The sequence below is a fragment of the Emys orbicularis genome, chromosome 2 (genome assembly GCF_028017835.1).
Source record: "Emys orbicularis isolate rEmyOrb1 chromosome 2, rEmyOrb1.hap1, whole genome shotgun sequence".
Classification (NCBI taxonomy): Eukaryota; Metazoa; Chordata; order Testudines; family Emydidae; genus Emys; species Emys orbicularis.
The window spans coordinates 105,813,939-105,832,025 of NC_088684.1; the positions used below are offsets into that span (position 1 = coordinate 105,813,939).

The 18,087-nt window shown below is 41.2% G+C and overlaps 2 protein-coding genes across 4 annotated transcripts in view; one reads left to right on the forward strand and one right to left on the reverse strand.

Annotated features, from left to right (window-relative positions):
* TXNL4A (thioredoxin like 4A) overlaps positions 1 to 18,087 on the reverse strand; it is an 18,565-nt gene continuing 478 nt past the window's right edge. Inside the window, exons 1-4 of one of the 3 annotated variants that reach the window (XM_065397783.1) lie at positions 17,446 to 17,622; positions 15,996 to 16,168; positions 2,469 to 2,572; positions 1 to 605 (exon numbers count right to left, since the gene is read on the reverse strand). In XM_065397783.1, coding sequence (XP_065253855.1) covers positions 434 to 605; positions 2,469 to 2,572; positions 15,996 to 16,148 — 429 coding nt within the window. In that variant the 5' untranslated portion in view covers positions 16,149 to 16,168; positions 17,446 to 17,622 and the 3' untranslated portion in view covers positions 1 to 433. Of the gene's footprint in view, positions 606 to 2,468; positions 2,573 to 14,590; positions 14,671 to 15,995; positions 16,169 to 17,445; positions 17,623 to 18,087 lie in introns of those variants that run through there. The other 2 variants (XM_065397784.1, XM_065397785.1) reach the window with 2 other exon arrangements.
* LOC135873351 (glyoxylate/hydroxypyruvate reductase B-like) overlaps positions 17,632 to 18,087 on the forward strand; it is a 15,074-nt gene continuing 14,618 nt past the window's right edge. The window contains exon 1 of the mRNA XM_065397781.1: positions 17,632 to 17,697. The gene's annotated coding sequence lies outside the window, so the exon portion shown is untranslated. The remainder of the gene's footprint in view (positions 17,698 to 18,087) is intronic.

Here is an 18,087-nt window from a genome sequence, read left to right on the forward strand (position 1 = left end):
AAGGCAAATACTTTTATTATTACTATTATTAAAGATAATAAGCTAAAGGCAAGAACAATACAGCACTACTTTTTATCCATTAAAAGGCTACACTAAAAGTTTCTCGTGTACATTTGTTTCAACTTCTCATATTTTTTACATATTTTTCTAAGAATAGAATTGTGTTAAAAAAATATATTATACCGAGAGGTTGACATTTGCAGAGTTAAAGTCCTTTAATTCAAAAGGAATGATCCAGCTATTGCATTTCTGAAATCAAATGGTTCCAGACTTCATGTCTTCTATTTTTTCAAATGAAATTTCACAAAGTTTTTTAAATAAGAGTTCAAAACACATTCATAATAAAAAAATGTAAATCATCAACTTTTATATACAAAGGGTAATTATGTGTATGTGGAGGTGGACTAAAAGAGAGGGTAAGTGTCACAGAATGTCAATATCTGTATTTGGTAGAATAGTCTTTTGGCGACACCACGAGACCTCTACCTTTACGAGCTCCTCTATAAACTGTTTCTATAATGTCGATCATCTCTTGCTTGTCTTCCATCGCCCAGTTAATCTTGTTGTTGTTACCTGTACCTAAATCAATCATGATGTGTTTATTCCTTTAAGAGGAAAGAAAAACAAAACAAAACAGGTCAATATGCTAATCTACTCTCTTTCCTAATATTTCACAGGACTCAAGCGCCCTGCAATATGTAGCTCTACCACCATATCCTTGTAGGTCAGCAAATAAGTATTACACTAAATGGCAGAATACCAGAATGGCATTTATGGTCATGCTCAGGTTGAAAGTTGATAGACCACCTGTTTTAAAATAGTATTTTTCTGTTCTTAAAGTTACATTAAAAAGATACAAAGATGACCTGCACCAAGATTGTAACATTCAGAGATTTATGTTTATCCCTAGGAATAGCAGTCTTCATGTTTTCCTCCCACTGCCTCCCCCTACAAAAAAATAACATTTCTGAACAAAGTCCCTTGCTAAAAAGCTCTAGACGTATTTGTCCTTTAACATATTTTATCAATTAGAAGTAGACCTAGTGGTTCAAGAACTGAATAATGTGGATAGTTATCTATTATGAATATTTTATCTCTGTGTTGTTTATTTAATTGGCATGTGAACGAGATGTATTTTTTATTTCTTAGACATTCAAATTTGAAAATCCCTAGGGTGCCAAGAATTCAAATGTTGTGCTAGTCTATGAGAACAACAAAGTGAAGTGGATCAGTGTACTTTTATTTCCCCAAGAAACCAAAAAGTACAAGCACAAGTAATTTGAGGTGTTATTCGTAATTACAGTAAAGATTTAATTTTATGTTGACAGTGTCTTTAAATGTTGCCACACTTCAAAATGTGAAGCAAATACAGAGGAATGAATGCAAAAAGTTTAGCAGTTCTACCTCTCTAGGAAATGTAAGACATTTCAACTATGAGATATGGATATTGTTATAAACTTACACATTTGATATTTAAATGTAAATATTTTAATTATATTTAGGGCTTGTTTCTGTAAATCTAACTTCTACAATCAGCTACTGTGCATATTCAAACATGCAAAATTGCTGATTTCATAGGTAGTGTTGTGTGCAGCTGCGTAGCAGGAAGGAAAAAAGCTCAGAATGCTTTTTTAAAAACTCTGCTTGAGAGGTGAATGCAATAATGCTTCCTGTGTGCAGTGGGCCTCCTCCAAGTCAATGGAAATACTCCATTGACTTCAATGGAAATACTCCATTGACTTCAATGGGTCTAATGTGAGGAAAATTATCCAGACTGATTAAGCCAGATGGCATACATTAATACACAATAAGATATAAAACAATGCCATTTAACTTCCCACTGTACTTTGAGATGAAGATGGCACTAGAGTGAAAATTCAGCTCACAGTCAGGATCTTAGGGTTCATCTACATTTAAAATGCTGCAGCTGCCGCACTTCAGTGAAGACCTATGATGATGGGAGGGGTTCTTCTGTCAGGGTAGGTAATCCACCTCCCCGATGGGTGGTAGCTAGGTCAACAGGATAATTCTCCCGTCAATTTAGTGCTGTCTACCCGGGGGGTTAGGTGGGTTTAACTGGGTTGTGTAGGGGTGCAGATTTTTCACACCACTGAGTGACATAGTATTACTGACCTAACTCCCTAGTGTAGACCAGGCTTTATTTGCAGTATCATCTTGGTTCATAACAGTGCTGTTTTTAATTCTCAGGCCTGGAAGTGCTAAGTGGCAATGGGTCAGAGCATCAATATTACTGAAGAATTGGTACAAGGTGTTAAGATGTATTAGATTAATTGGGGAAGAGCTACACTGAACTTGAATGCAATTACTTGTACATAAGCACAATACCCTCTTAAATATTTTTTTTAAATACATGAGCATATATAAAATGCATACAATACACTGCCTTTAATTATAGCATGTAAGCCCCAATACACCAAATTAAATTATATAGTAGAAATAAGGCATACCTAAAGAAAAACATGACTGTACAGGGATCATACAACTCATACATCTTGTTGAAGTCTGGTACTTCTGTGATATCCACAAGATAAATAACAGCAAAATTTTTTACCTGAACAGGAGAACAAAATTAAAATGACTGTAAACAGAGCAAAATACACGAGCAAGCCTTTAATAACTATATAAAAGACTGACCTTTTTATAGAATGTTGACAGATTTTAGAAAAAATAATATGCTTAAGTTATTACAATAATAATGCTGCAAGATGTTCATTACTAAGTTAAAGTCAAGCAAATATTAATTCACTTTTGCCATTTCTAACTGGCTCTTAAAAGTTTGGAAAATAAAGATATTTTAAAATAATACAGACAAGACATTAATTTTATAGAGAAAGGGAATTCACATCCAGTAACAGAAAAATGGTATGTATTAAAATAGTGGCCAAGTCACACACTGTTGTGCCTTCCTCTCAATTATATGTCCGACCCTAAAAATATTTAAGGTGAGAGCGCTAGCAAATGCTATTATTAAGGTTGTTGAAGGGTTAGAATTTAAATGCTTAATTTTCAGTTGCTTATGACTTCCAGAATCTTTCACCCCAAAAGCTGAAATTTTCCATAATTTGTGTCCAAAGCAGAAAGTTTTTTTTAAAAAGTTTGAGCAAAGATGGATTAGCTATTATTTAATAGAACAGTAGGGGAAAACAACACTAACCTCAGAATTAAAAAACCTTCAGGCTTTTTGGACAGCTATGAAGTCCAAATGGCAGGGGTAGAAAGTTTAAATTTGGCATGTAAATATTCCTCATTGAGAAATGCTTTTGAAAGCTCTGACAAAAGTAGGATTTGATTTTGCAGTTATTATGCACTGAAGATTGCACTTTGTACATGCACAGTACATTTTGAAAGGGGTTTCCTTACTAAATTCATGGTTAATTTCTTAAGTTGATGAAGAAAGCTATGCTGCCAATTGAAAAGAAAACGTACAGTCCACAGGCACTGAGCGAATTAATAAAATAATCTTAAAAAGAAGAGAACTGATATGAACATTTAAGTCACTAAACATACTGGACAATGATAATGAAAATATCCATTTACACAAGGATTAGATACACATGTAGCATCTATAATATTTTTAAGTTGCAGAAACAACACACAGTTTTGAGAAATGTTTATATGATTATAGGTTTCAGAGTAGCAGCCGTGTTAGTCTGTATCCTCAAAAATAACAGGAGTACTTGTGGCACCTTAGAGACTAACAAATTTGTTAACCTTTCCAGCTATACTCTTAGCCCAGCAGAAGAGTCTGTCCTATCTTGGGGCCTCTCCTTTTGTCCCTCCAGACCCACGAACATGATACAGTTCTGCGGTGACCTAGAATCCTACTTTCGACGTCTCCGACTCAAAGAATATTTCCAACATACCTCTGAACAGCATACTAACCCACAGAATCCCCCCTACCAGCACTACAAACAAAAGGATTCTGCGTGGACTCCTCCGGACGGTCGAAACAACAGACTGGATTTCTACATAGATTGCTTCCGTCAACGTGCAAAGGCTGAAATTGTGGATAAGCAACATCACTTGCCCCATAACCTCAGCCATGCTGAACACAACGCCATCTACAGCCTCAGAAACAACCCTGACATCATTATCAAAAAGGCTGACAAAGGAGGTGCTGTCGTCATCATGAATAAATTGGAATATGACCAAGAGGCTGCTAGACAGCTCTCTAACACCACATTCTACAGGCCATTATCCTCTGATCCCACTGAGGATTACCTAAAGAAACTACACCATCTGCTAAAAAAACTCCCTGACAAAGCACAGGAACAAATCTGTACAGACACATGCCTAGAACCCCGACCAGGGACATTCTATTTGCTACCCAAGATCCATAAACCTGGAAATCCTGGACGCCCCATCATCTCAGGCATTGGCACCCTAACATCAGGCTTGTCTGGTTATGTGGACTCTCTCCTCAGACCCTACGCTACCAGCACTCCTAGCTATCTTCGAGATACTACTGACTTCCTGAGGAAACTAGAATCCATCGGTGATCTCCCAGAAAACACCATCCTGGCCACTATGGACGTAGAAGCCCTCTACACCAATATTCCACACACAGATGGACTACAAGCTATCAGGAACAGTATCCCCGATAATGTCACAGCTAACCTGGTGGCTGAACTCTGTGACTTTGTCCTCACCCACAACTATTTCACATTTGGGGACAATATATACCTTCAAGTCAGCGGCACTGCTATGGGTACCCGCATGGCCCCACAGTATGCCAACATTTTTATGGCTGACTTAGAACAACGCTTCCTTGGCTCTCGTCCCCTAACGCCCCTACTCTACTTGCGCTACATTGATGACATCTTCATCATCTGGACCCATGGAAAAGAAGCCCTTGAGGAATTCCACCATGATTTCAATAATTTCCATCCCACCATCAACCTCAGCCTAGATCAATCCACACAAGCGGTCCATTTCCTGGACACTACTGTGCTAATAAGCGATGGTCACATAAATACCACCCTGTACCGGAAACCTACTGACCGCTACACTTACCTACATGCCTCCAGCTTCCATCCAGGACACACCACACGATCCATTGTCTACAGCCAAGCTCTAAGATATAACCGCATTTGCTCCAATCCCTCAGATAGAGACAAGCACCTACAAGATCTCTATCAAGCATTCTTAAAACTACAATACCCACCTGCTGAAGTGAAAAAACAGATTGACAGAGCCAGACGAGTACCCAGAAGTCACCTCCTACAAGACAGGGCCAACAAAGAAAATAACAGAACACCACTAGCTGTCACCTTCAGCCCCCAACTAAAACCTCTCCAGCGCATCATCAGAGATCTACAACCTATCCTGAAAGATGATCCTTTACTCTCACAGATCTTGGGAGACAGACCTGTCCTCGCTTACAGACAACCCCCCAACCTAAAGCAAATACTCACCAGCAACCACACATCACTGAACAAAAACACTGACCCAGGAACCTATCCTTGTAACAAAGCCCGATGCCAACTCTGTCCACATATCTATTCAAGTGACACCATCATAGGGCCTAATCACATCAGCTATACCATCAGGGGCTCGTTCACCTGCACATCTACCAATGTGATATATGCCATCATGTGCCAGCAATGCCCCTCTGCCATGTACATTGGCCAAACCGGACAGTCTCTACGCAAAAGAATTAATGGACACAAATCTGACATCAGGAACCATAATACTCAAAAACCAGTGGGAGAACACTTTAACCTGTCTGGCCATTCTTTGACAGACCTGCGGGTGGCTATCTTAAAACAGAAAAACTTCAAAAACAGACTCCAACGAGAGACTGCTGAGCTGGAATTGATATGCAAACTAGACACAATCAACTCAGGGCTAAATAGGGATTGGGAATGGCTGAGCCATTACAAACATTGAATCTATCTCCCCTTGTAAGTATTCTCACACTTGCTTCTTATCAAACTGTCTGTACTGGGCTATCTTGATTATCACTTCAAAAGTTTTTTTTTTTTTTTTTTTTTCTCCTCTCTTACTTAATTGGCCTCTCAGAGTTGGTAAGACAACTCCCACCTGTTCATGCTCTCTGTATGTGTGTATATATATCTCCTCAATATATGTTTCACTCTATATGCATCCGAAGAAGTGGGTTGTAGCCCACGAAAGCTTATGCTCTAATAAATTTGTTAGTCTCTAAGGTGCCACAAGTACTCCTGTTATTTATATGATTATACTTGCTCGCTTTTGTAACACACATGTATAACAGGGAAGAGTTAATGTAGTGCAAACACCCTTATGTTTTTGTTTCCTGACTTTTCAGTGCATAACTAGGCAAATTTAGCATTCTCTAAAGGTAATACTTGTAAAATTTTAGAATGTAACAAGCTTAATATTTTTAAAGTACTTTTAACTATTTAATTTTCTGTCAAGTACAACTGAAAACAAAATATGATTAAATAGAAATGTTAACAAATAAACCAATACAGAATTATGCAGCATCAGGCAAGCACCTTTTTTGTCTAGTGTAAACAGCAATTGGTCATTTTAAAAGTCTGCAAATGCATACACAACAGTAGGGACTTTAAGAAAGTATCTTGATTTTTCATGTATTTACAAAGTGACAGAACTATTCGGTATACATCATAATCCATATGTCTGTCAAAAACGTAAATTTATGTATAGACAGTATCAAACTTCAAAATTTGTGTACATATAGTCAGTCCCAAGAACTCAGTTCACATTACCTATGAAGTTAACTGTATTATAGGATCAAATTAGATAATCTTCTGAAGTAATTGATTGCTTCCAGGTTGATTTGGCAGGAAAAGACTTCTCCAGCACAGTGAAACTAAGACAACATTATTTTCACTCTACTGCGGCTTCTGTAAGAACTACCAGGTGACTGACATGTACAATACCAACAGCTCAGGTGCAATTCTCCTGCTGGGAAATTTCTACAATGCACATTTGTGAGCAAAAACCTAAAACTCTTATGACACACTAAATTTAGTCCTTGAATAAAATATCAGTGTCTGGCTAACCTTGAGATCACATTGTCCACAATTTTTAAAATATACTTTGTTTCATGAAAGAGCATTACTGCAAAAGGAAGAATTTATTATGAATCAAAGCACAAGCACAAACATTTCTATTTTTGAAGTACAAAAGAATACCATTACAATTTTGAGAAATGTAAGTAAAATATTTTTACATACAAAAATTGTTTTTATTCAATGCAAGAAATACTAACTTAGCACCTACTATGTGAGTGGCTTAAACTTAAGTTTTTTTTATTTTCTCTATTTAAATGAACTGAGCAATTACAGCTCCTATTGAATATAACTACAGAATTTTGTATGTCATTAGCAAGGGACCCAAATAGCCTCACACTTTAGGAGAGGAAGCCACAGTGAGGGTACAAATATTAACTTTTCTTTGTTTTACAAAACTGAGAAGTTTTACATAGTTAATATTCAATAAATAACATTAGCTGAATCTCACTTTGAAAATGAGATTGTTCTGATCATGAATCAGAGGGGTAGCCATGTTAGTCTGAATCTGTAAAAAGCAACAGAGGGTCCTGTGGCACCTTTAAGACTAACAGAAGTATTGGGAGCATAAGCTTTCGTGGGTAAGAACCTCACTTCTTCAGATGCAAGTAATGGAAATCTCCAGAGGCCAGATCAAATCTGATCTGATACATACTTTGGTAGAGATCTTATCACCATAATCTAAGCACCTCCCAAACATTAATGAATTTACCTTCCCAACATTAGATTATAAAATTAGTATAACAATTTATTTCCAAATGGCAGACTGAGACACATGCATTTAGCAACTTGTCCAAAAATCACACATGAAATCTGAGGTAGTTAGGAACTAAATCCAGAACTCCTTCCTTTCCTCTTGCTTTCTCCGTGCCCTTTGTTTCAATTCTGAAAAGATTTTTAATGAGAATTCAATGCTTTACACCATTTGAACACTGGAATCACTAGCCATGTTACTTAGATGGCTCTTTGGGACATCTTTTTGTTCCGTGTTTCTACAGCACCCAGCAGAATGGGACATGGTCAACAATTGGGGCTCTTAGGCACTAATGCAATACAAACAACAAATGTTCCTATATAGAGCAATGGTGCCCAACTTTTCCTGTAGTGCCTCCTCTTTCCAGTAATGGAATCTGTCTGCGCCCCCACTCCGTTACTGGCTCAGCAGAGGAGTTTCAGCTGAAGGTGGAACTGGGGGCAGAACTGGAGATGGGGGAGGAGCTGGGGCTAGAGGAGAGCTAGCCTGGGGGCGGAGAGGGAATGAAGGCAGAGCTGGCTGGGGGTGGAGCAGAGGGTGAAGCAGAGTGGAGCTGCAGCTGGGGCTAAGGGCAGAGCAGGGAGCAGAGTGGAGCTGTGGCTGGGGTCGCAGCTGGAGGGGAGTGGAGCTGTGGCTGGGGTCGCAGCTGGTCCAAGGGCAAAGCGGGGCTGGGTGGCACCCCCTCCCCTCCCCTTGTGGGGGCTGGCCCAGACCTGCTGCACCCTCCCCCCCCCACATACACATTCCTCCAGGCCCCCCAATGGGGCATGCCACACAGTTTGGGGACCACTATTTAGGGTATAAAACTTGTTCCCTAACATTTCAGCAAAGTGGCGCCTATCTAGAAGTCAGATGTGAGAGCAAGACACTAAACACTAAATTTAACATAGGTACCTCAAACCAGAGAAGAAAATAAATATAATACTGGAAAAGCAAATCCTGATAGTACCCCGTCAGCTACAAATATACTTAAAGACAATTGCAGCTGGCACAATTCTAATTCCAGTGAAAGATACTTGAGTTTATAATCAGACACAGGTACTTACTCCTGGGGAAATTCTGTGCCACCTTGCATGCGCAGAATATATATCCCCCAATTTCTTTGCTTCCCCACAGAAAATGACTTTCTGATGGGGAAGCAAAGGAAAGCCACAACAGCGGTAATGCGACCCTCCCCAGCAGTATGTTTCGGGTGCCCAGGGCAGCTAGCAGAGAGGTAAATCACTGTGGGGCAGGACTGGGGAAGACCCAGCTGGTGGCTCCTACCCTGCGCTGGGCTCAGCTGCTAGTCCTGCCTGGGCTGGGGAGGAGGGGACTTTCTCTTCCCCTATGCAGCATCCAGGGCCGCGTCAGACCCACTCCCAGTTTTCTTCCCCAGCTGTAGGAAGCTCTGCAAACTCCCCCATCCCCGTGCTTCCTGCATGCTTCTCAGCTGCAGGGGGAGGGATCCCTGTACAGGGAGCTGCTCCCCCATCCACACAGCCCCCGTGCATCCAGACCCCCTCAAACTCAGACCTTGACACCAAGCCTCACCTCCCCCCACACCCAGAACTCCCCCTGCAGCTGGACCACCATGACGAGCCACGCAAACCAAGATCCCCACCCTACCGAGCCCCAACCAGCTGCACCTGGATCCCCGCCCCACTCCCCCAGCAACTGGACACCCCATTCTGCTGAGCCCCATCCACCTTCACTTGGACTCTCCTGCAGAGTCTCATTACTGTTGCACCCAGAACCCCCCAACAAGCCCCTGTGCATCCAGATCCCCCCGTGCCTGGATCCCACCCCCACCCCAAGCCACCTGCACCCAGATTGCCCCACACAGAACCCTCTCTCAACCCACACCTGGATCCCCCCACACTTAGATCCTCCCTTGCTGAGCATGCCTGCTGAAACCTGGTGCACCTGACACAGAGGGGCAGGGCCCTGGGCTGTTTCTTGGGCAGACCCAGCCCTTGTGCTGTGTAAGGCTTGGGTGCAGCCTCCCTGTTGAATCTGTGTCCTGAGAGGAGAGCTGCACAGTGATCTCCCACCTCTGTGCAGCCAGTGGCCTCTGCTCCCCAATGCCATGCTGGAGCCTCCATATTTATCTGAGAAATAACATTTGCAGAATTTTGCAGAATTTTTTAAACATTTACTTTTTCAAGGAAAGTAAAAAAGGATATATCTGAGACTCTTTACAGTTTAAAAGTGTTCAGTGAAGACACCTATAAAAATGTGAATGGAAATCTTTGTACACACATTCAAGTGTAGTAAGAAAAGTTTAAATACATAAAAATCCTTGCAGTAAATCAGTTATATCAATAGGGCTTTTCAAAAAATATTTCCTTTTAGCGCTTGGGAATTAAATATTGCATGACTCCAAAGTTTGAAAAAAAGAATACTACCGGACAGATTATTTGCAAGGTGTCAGACATCAAGTTCCACTTTTTGCTGCCAACTTGTCTTCCTCCACTCACCTTTTAATTTCAATCTGATTTTAGTGGCTCCTTATTAGAACTGTTAACACTAGAACCAATACTGTATACCATCTGAATACTGATTTCAAAAAGCATAGGCATTCATTCTAAGCTTTAGGAGTTAAGTGTACTGTGCACCAACATCATGCTGAAATGGAAGAAGTGGAGAATATGCAGGGAAGCACAACCATTATCTTGGTGTTTCTCAGATCAATGTTTTTGATATCTTTGTTCTTTAATAACTATATAGAACTTCAATAATCCCAGTAAGAGAGAATATGTACACATCCGCTATGTTTCCCTCTTCAAGCAAAGTCTGAGAGGCCATCCACGTCCAATACTGCTAATGTAATAGTGTCTTCTTCCATATTCAAGAAAAGCTACGACACCCAATGAAGAGTGGAGCATATGTGGACTGAGGGGGGAAAAAATGGATATTTTCTCCACTTAACTACAATGGCTCATTGAAGTTACTGTTGAATACAGCAGAAGTGTAGATTCTAAAAGCCTATCGCACCTATTGTGAGGGAACCCAGGCAGAAGTACATATAACATATACATATACAGACGCTCCCCAAGTTACGTAAACCCGACGTACGCAACTCCAAGCTTACAGAAAAAGTTCCGTAAGCTAGAAATAAGAGGTGGGGTGGGTTTTTTTGGCGTAATGTTCGGAGATATGTTTCCGACTTACGCAAAACTCAAGTTACGGAAGGCGTTCCGGAATGGAACACTTGCGTAAGTCGGGGAGCATCTGTAACAACTTTTATTTTGTGAAGCTAATATAGTTTTACATTATTCAATAAACATATCCAAAAAAGTTTATGGTTAGATGATGAACCTTAAATATGGCTAACATTTTAATACTTCTCAGGGCTAGAAATATTTGGTGGACCAGTATTAAGCCATTTCTTAGAACTGGTCCATGACCAGAGATAAGAAAAGTTGTAGGTCCCTTACATTCTACAACAGTGATCGGCAACCTTTGGCATGCGGTCCATCAGGGTAAGTCCCACAGCCCCCATTGGCCTGGGGCAGCGAACTGCAGCCAGTGGGAGCCGCAATCAGCCGAACCTGCGGACGCTGCAGGTAAACAAACTGTCCCGGCCCGCCAGGGACTTACCCTGACGGGCCGCATGCCAAAGGTTGCCGATCCCTGTTCTACAATATCAAACGTTAGTGTGATACATATATTTCTCCACTTACTTCCCCTCATATAACTCAGCAAGATCAACTTTCAGCTATACAATATTATTTCCCATTTACGGCTCAAGGCTTTACATCAGACACAAGAAAAAATGAATCCCACTTTTCCTCCAATATCTTTCTTCCTAATGCCCTTTACAATACCTTAGCAGAAAAAAACCCTTACGGCTTACAACAGCTAACACCCAGTCTACACTAAAACTTTTAGCATGAAGCTGTTTTAACACAGTTTAGGTAGCAAGTGTTAAACAACCTGACCAAAACAGCTTGCAATTAGGATCTACTCTTGAGGACAGTTTTAAAAAAAGTTTGACATTGTCCACTGTGGCCACTTAAACTGTATTAACTGGAAACTATTTTTAAAATAGCTTTAAGTTACATGGTTTTCATACAAGTATAATGGAGACCTAAAGAACTGCACTAACAAGCCAAAGCGAGGTTGAAGTTTCCGTCAGAGCTTGAGTGACAGTTAAGAGGCACACAGGGTAATTTGGGGGGGATTTAATGGGAAATTTTGTGCAGTCCTAAAAGAAAGTGGTAGAGAGCACAGGAGGAAATAAACATGAGTATCAAGGTCAAAAGGAGAAAAAAGACCAAAGGAAAGTTTTTAGGGTGAGGAATGTGCTTTTGAATTTTAACTCATAAGTATTAATATACTAATTGTGATTAATCGCGTGATAAAAAAATTAATCGTGATTAATCGCAAGGTTAAACAATAACAGAATACAATTTAAATATCTTTGGATGTTTTCTTACATTTTCAAATATATTGATTTCAATTACAACACAGAATACAACATGTACAGTGCTCACTTTATATTATTTTTATTACAAATATTTGCACTGTAAAACAAAATAAGTATTTTTCAATTCACCTAATACAAGTACTTTAGTGCAATATCTTTATCATGAAAGTTGAACTTACAAATGTAGAATTATGTACAAAAAACAAAACAATCAAAAACTTTAGAGCCTACAAGTCCACTCAGTCCTACTTCTTGTTCAGCCAATCACATACCCAAACAAGTTTGTTTACATTTGCAGGAGATAATGCTGCCCGCTTCTTGTTTACCATGTCACCTGAAAGTAAGAACAGGCATTGGCATGGCACCGTTGTAGCCAGCGTCGCAAGATATTTAAGTGCCAGCTGCATTAAAGATTCATATGTCCCTTCAGGCCGAAGCATGAAGGGGCATATGAATGTTTAGCATATCTGGCATTTAAATACCTTGAAATGTCGGCTACAAAAGTGCCATGCGAACACCTGTTCTCACTTTCAGGTGACATTATAAATAATAAGTGGGCAGCATTATCTCCCGTAAATGTAAACAAACTTGTTTGTCTGAGTGATTGGCTGAACAAGAAGTAGGATTGAGTGGACTTGTAGGCTCTAAAGCTTTACATTGTTTTGTTTTTGAGTGCAGCTATGTACAAAAATAATCTACATTTTTAAATTGCACTTTCATGATAAAGAGATTGCACTACAGTACTTGTATGAAGTGAACTGAAAAATACTATTACTTTTGTTTATCATTTTTACAGTGCAAATATTTGCAAAAAATAATAATATAAAGTGAGAACTGTACACTTTGTATTCTGTGTTGTAATTGAAATCAATATATTTGAAAATTTAGGAAAACATCCAAAATATTTAAAGAATTTCAGTAGGCATTCTATTGTTTAACAGTGTGATTAAAAGTGCCATTAATTGCGATTAATAGTTTTAATCGTGATTAATTTTTTTTTAAGTTAAGCACATGAGTTAACTGCGATTACTTGACAGCCCTAGCTAATAGACGTACAAGCTTTAAATGTATCGATATTTTCCTGGCTTTAAAATTACGAAATAATTTTAAAAGAGTATGCTTATCATAATGATTTGCAAATACCACCAGCTTTAATAGTAGCTACACTTTTCTAACCTCCCTACTCTGCCCATTAACTCTTTCTGTAGCTTTTGCCTCTGAGTAGAAACACAGGGACAAGTGGGCATTTCTTGAGTAGATGCCATTGCTAGTATGCCTTTCAACCATGGTTGGGTAGATGCAAAGCAACGGACCCAGTCATCTCAAGTCATCACTTGCCAGAGAGCAAGTGATTCTCTACCAAATGTCATGCATACAATAAAGGTTTCCGATTTGAGGTTTGTCTGATTTTTGTATTTACTTTTAGACAAGTTTTGGCTTTTACTGTAAATAGTTTAAAAATATTTGTATTTAATTATATAAAAATTTAGCACCCAAAGCTCTGTATCCCTGGGGATGAGCTTCCAGGAATCATAGGCCCCCTTTGAAACAGTGTTCTGTACGGCAAAAAATAATTTGAGATATTTCCAAGGTATTTTATAAGTACAGTATTCTTACATATTTGCTCTGGAAAAACTGGAAACCCTTCACACAACATATTATTTCTTGTTAAACTTTCTCAAGTATGCAAGTTTTTGGTATGTATTGCACTGAAACGAATGCTTATTTCAATTGTAAACAAGGATACATTTTAGTGGTAACAATCTACTTTATATTTTGGTGGTTTGCTCTAGTTTTCTTTTGCCAAAATACAAGTCAGGTCATTAAAGTTCAACTCCACATTGATTATAAAGTACAGATACATTACTACTTCCTAAAATCATGCTGCAAATTAAAAAAAAAAAATGTTCCATCTCAGTACTAAGTGTGAAATAGAGCTACATTTTCTTCAATGTAGCATGCAGCTATGTGGCATGGGAACATTTTGTACTATGCTTTAGATCAGCGGTTCTCAAACTGTGGGTCGGGACCCCAAAGTGGGTCAGGACCCCATTTTAATGGGGTCGCCAGGGCTGGCTTAGACTTGCTGGGGCCCAGGGCCCAAGCCCAAGCCGAGGGCTTCAGCCCTGGCCGGTGGGGCTATGATTACAGGCCCCCTGCCTGGGCTGAAGCCCTTCAGCTTTGGCCCCCCAGCCTGGGGCAATGGGGCTTTGGCTTTGCACACCCCCCCCCCGGGGTGGCGGGGCTTGGTCAGGCTCAGGCTTCGGTCCCCCCTCCTGGGGTCCTGTAGTAATTTTTGTTGTCACAAGGGGGTTGCGGTGCAATGAAGTTTGAGAACCCCTGCTTTAGATTATAAACACCTGTACAATCGGAACTTTTACTCACTCTTTAAAACAGCTGCGAGATCCAAACATGGCTCGTAAGCAAGAGGATGAGGAAGGATCTCCCCCTTTAACCTGCCATTTCTGCAGAGGGAGATTTTTAAATAAAAAGTTACATTGTTCTTTTTCCCTCATAAAAACTTAAATGCCAATATGTCTGCCAAATTGCCAAGAATCCTGCCAAAGATAAATACTAATAGTATTCCCGTGTATAATCCATCAATTCCCACAACATTAAAAGTAAACATAAGACAAACAAATGCAAAGAAGCTGTGCTGAAGAAATGTCAAAGCATCCTCCTAGCTTAAATCCTGTTATGGCTCAATATTTGATATGTACACAGTAGCCTTACCAGATGACTTCAACACTGAGATGAACAAGAGAAGCGCAATTTTTTAAGAATGCCATCGAGAAGAAATGACTGCCACAGAAACAGCTTCACATCAGGTTAACAGCATATAGAGAACTGTACACATGATTTTGGAAACAATTGTTGAATGCCATTTAAACGTTAATTCAGAGTAGTCTTTCTGACTAGGTTCTTGTTTTATTTGAGTTTCCCATTTCTTCTTATGAGGTTTAACCAACAAATAATTCGCTAAAATTTCTGTCTAGTTATACTACTATGCAATAACGTTATCTGAGAAGACATGAAAGGATAAGATATATCCAATCACATATTTATGTAAACAATTCTTAATTTTTCCTCATTATCTAAGATGCTTAAATGGGGGTGATCTGTTTGTTACGGGGTATCATTGCCATCTGAGAAAGCTTCAAGAGATTGGCTCAATATGTACAGATTAAAATTCATTTGAGCCCTGGTATAACCAAGTGCAAACTAAGTGAATGGAGTGGCACCCATTTCAACCAAGGCTGAGTATGTTCTATAAGTGCATTTCAAGATTTTAAATTTTTAAATTAAAAACATATGCCAAACTAAAAACACCTAAACTTTTAAAGCTATTCCAATTAATTTTCTAGTTGCTAGTCTATTAATATTTATTACACATTCTGAGTATCAAGTGACAATGCTGGCTCAATCTTAGCACTGGTATGAGCACTATAGGCATTAATGAAACTTGTTTCCCTCTGAATGGCCTAGATTATTAGATGTTAAACTATCAGCAGTCAGAAAAGAAAAATATTCTCCAGGACAGATGCTCAGTTTTAGAATGTAGTAGTACTGTTTCCATTCAATTAAGCATTAAACAACATGGTGGGTAATTATTTCAGATGGCCATGAAAGTAGATGGCTGTTTCACATTCATTCAATGTAGGCATAGCTTGTTAAGGAAACTGAACAAGTTGGATTTATTGCCTAGAAACTGCCTTAGACTAAAAAGAACAAGCAATTTCAGATGCTGAACAGAAACATACAATTATCTCAAATGACAATCCAAATTTACCTTCTCAGCAATACTATATAATACTTCATCCATTTTCATACAAGTTGGATCCCAGTCATGTCCAAACCGGATGACCACCACACGGTCTTCTTCTGAAAGAATGGCCTGATCTACTTGCCAGCCATTGTGTAAGTGAGGAAGCATATACGACATTTTTAAACTTTATGTAAGGCCTGCAAAAGGACAGAAACCATCTAAGAATTAACAATTCTTGAAATCTACTTAACATTAACCATGAAAGCCAACCCAATAAAGCTAAACTAATACCCATCTGTTAACTTGTATTTAAGATGGTGCATGTGCCCAGTCCTAACTGGTTTCCTTTATAAAAAAAACCAAAAACACGCACACACACCCAAAAAATATTGTAGGTAGTGAAATAATTCTGATAAAGACTATCTAATTTTCTTAATACTATGTATATACACTGTGCTTTTTCTTAGGATTTCCTACTGTTGCAATTTCACCAACAGATGTTCTAGCATAGACCAACAGTGAGCATTTTGACTACTGTCACCTAGTCCTAGCCTGTATCAGAACAGCCCTAAATGACATGGTGGTTACACTGTGACCTCTCTACAACCGTGTTCTCACTGGCACTAAAGTACTGGTGGGAAATATTAAGGAAATGCTCAGTATGGAGTAGGACCAGGCTTCACATGGCAACCATCGTCCAGTCAAGCAAGACGGGTCTCCAGCAAGATTCCCATCCGGGAATGGGAAGAATGGAGAGAAACCCCATCAGCCCTCACCATCTCCATTCCTTTATTTTCAGTCTTTTACCAACAGGCCCGGCAATACAACAGCAGTCAGGTCGGATGTGCCATGTTCAGAGGCTTGACAGATTTGCTCCCAAACTTACCATTTTTAAATGAGTTATTACTACCAGGCTGCTGGAACAATTATTATAGTAAGGGTGCTGAGAGCCATAGAATCAAACTGTAAACCCAGCATAGAATGGAAACCACTGCAAGGCAGGGGGTGCAGTAGCCCCCTAGCTCCAGCAGTTATGATTACTACAAACCCCTCTGTGGTGAGGGTGGCACAATGTGGGGGTTGCCCCCACTGAGGGCGAACCAGGTGTGCAAATGGGGGCAATGACATGGGGCCACTGAAATCCAAAAACAGTTTTGACACCCCGTCCCACAGTGCCCCCCCCAGCCCCTCCCCCACTGCCCCCCGCATCACCCCGAAGGCCCCTCCCACACTGCCCCCCCGCCCTTCCCCCACACCGCCTGCCGGCCCCTCCCACAGTGCCTCCCCACCCCCAAGGGCCCCTCCCACAGTGCCTCCCCACCCCCAAGGGCCCCTCCACAATGCCCCTCCCTACACCCCATTCAAGCTGTCCTCCCCCGCCCCTGGCCGCAGCGGCATGGGCCGGCTCCCGCTATCAGAGGCCCCTTCCAGAACATTCCACGTGGAGCCCGCCCAGCGGCCCCGAGACACCAACCTCCCCCGGGCGCGCACACAGAGAAACCGCCGCCGCTGCAGCTGCTGACACCACGCTCCACAACGGCCCCCGACCGCGCCGCGAGCCCTGAGGGGACCTGAGGGGACCAGAGGAGGGCGCGCGCCCACGCGCAACACTTTATGGGCGCGCTGAGACAGGGCCGGAAGTGACGCAGTGCATATTCCGGGCAGAACACCGCCACGACAGGAAGCGGTAGTTTCGTCATCTTGCTTGTGGGCTTCCCTTTAATAGGTAGGGTGACCAGATCACTGACGGGCAATATCGGGAGGAGGGGGGATATCGGGACGCGCGGGGCGGAGCAAAAAAAAAGGAAAAAAAAAAAAAAAAACTGTTTTGCAAGTGTGGCCGCAGCCCCCCCCGCCCCCAAGGCAAGGAGCCGCTGGAGCGAGAGGCGCGGGGCTCCGGACCCCGGCAGCGGTGTGGGAGAGCAGCTCAGGGCCGCGCGAGTGGGCACATAAAGTTTATCGGCTGGGGGGGGGGACCCCGGCCGGCCGGCTCCTGGCCCTGCCCTGCAGGGGGGTAGCGTCCCCGCCCCAGCATGTTTCGCCGGCCGCCGCAGGCCAGGTAAGGAACCGAGTCCCCCCTCCCCCCGGCTCCTCAGCTGAGCGGCATTCCTCCTCC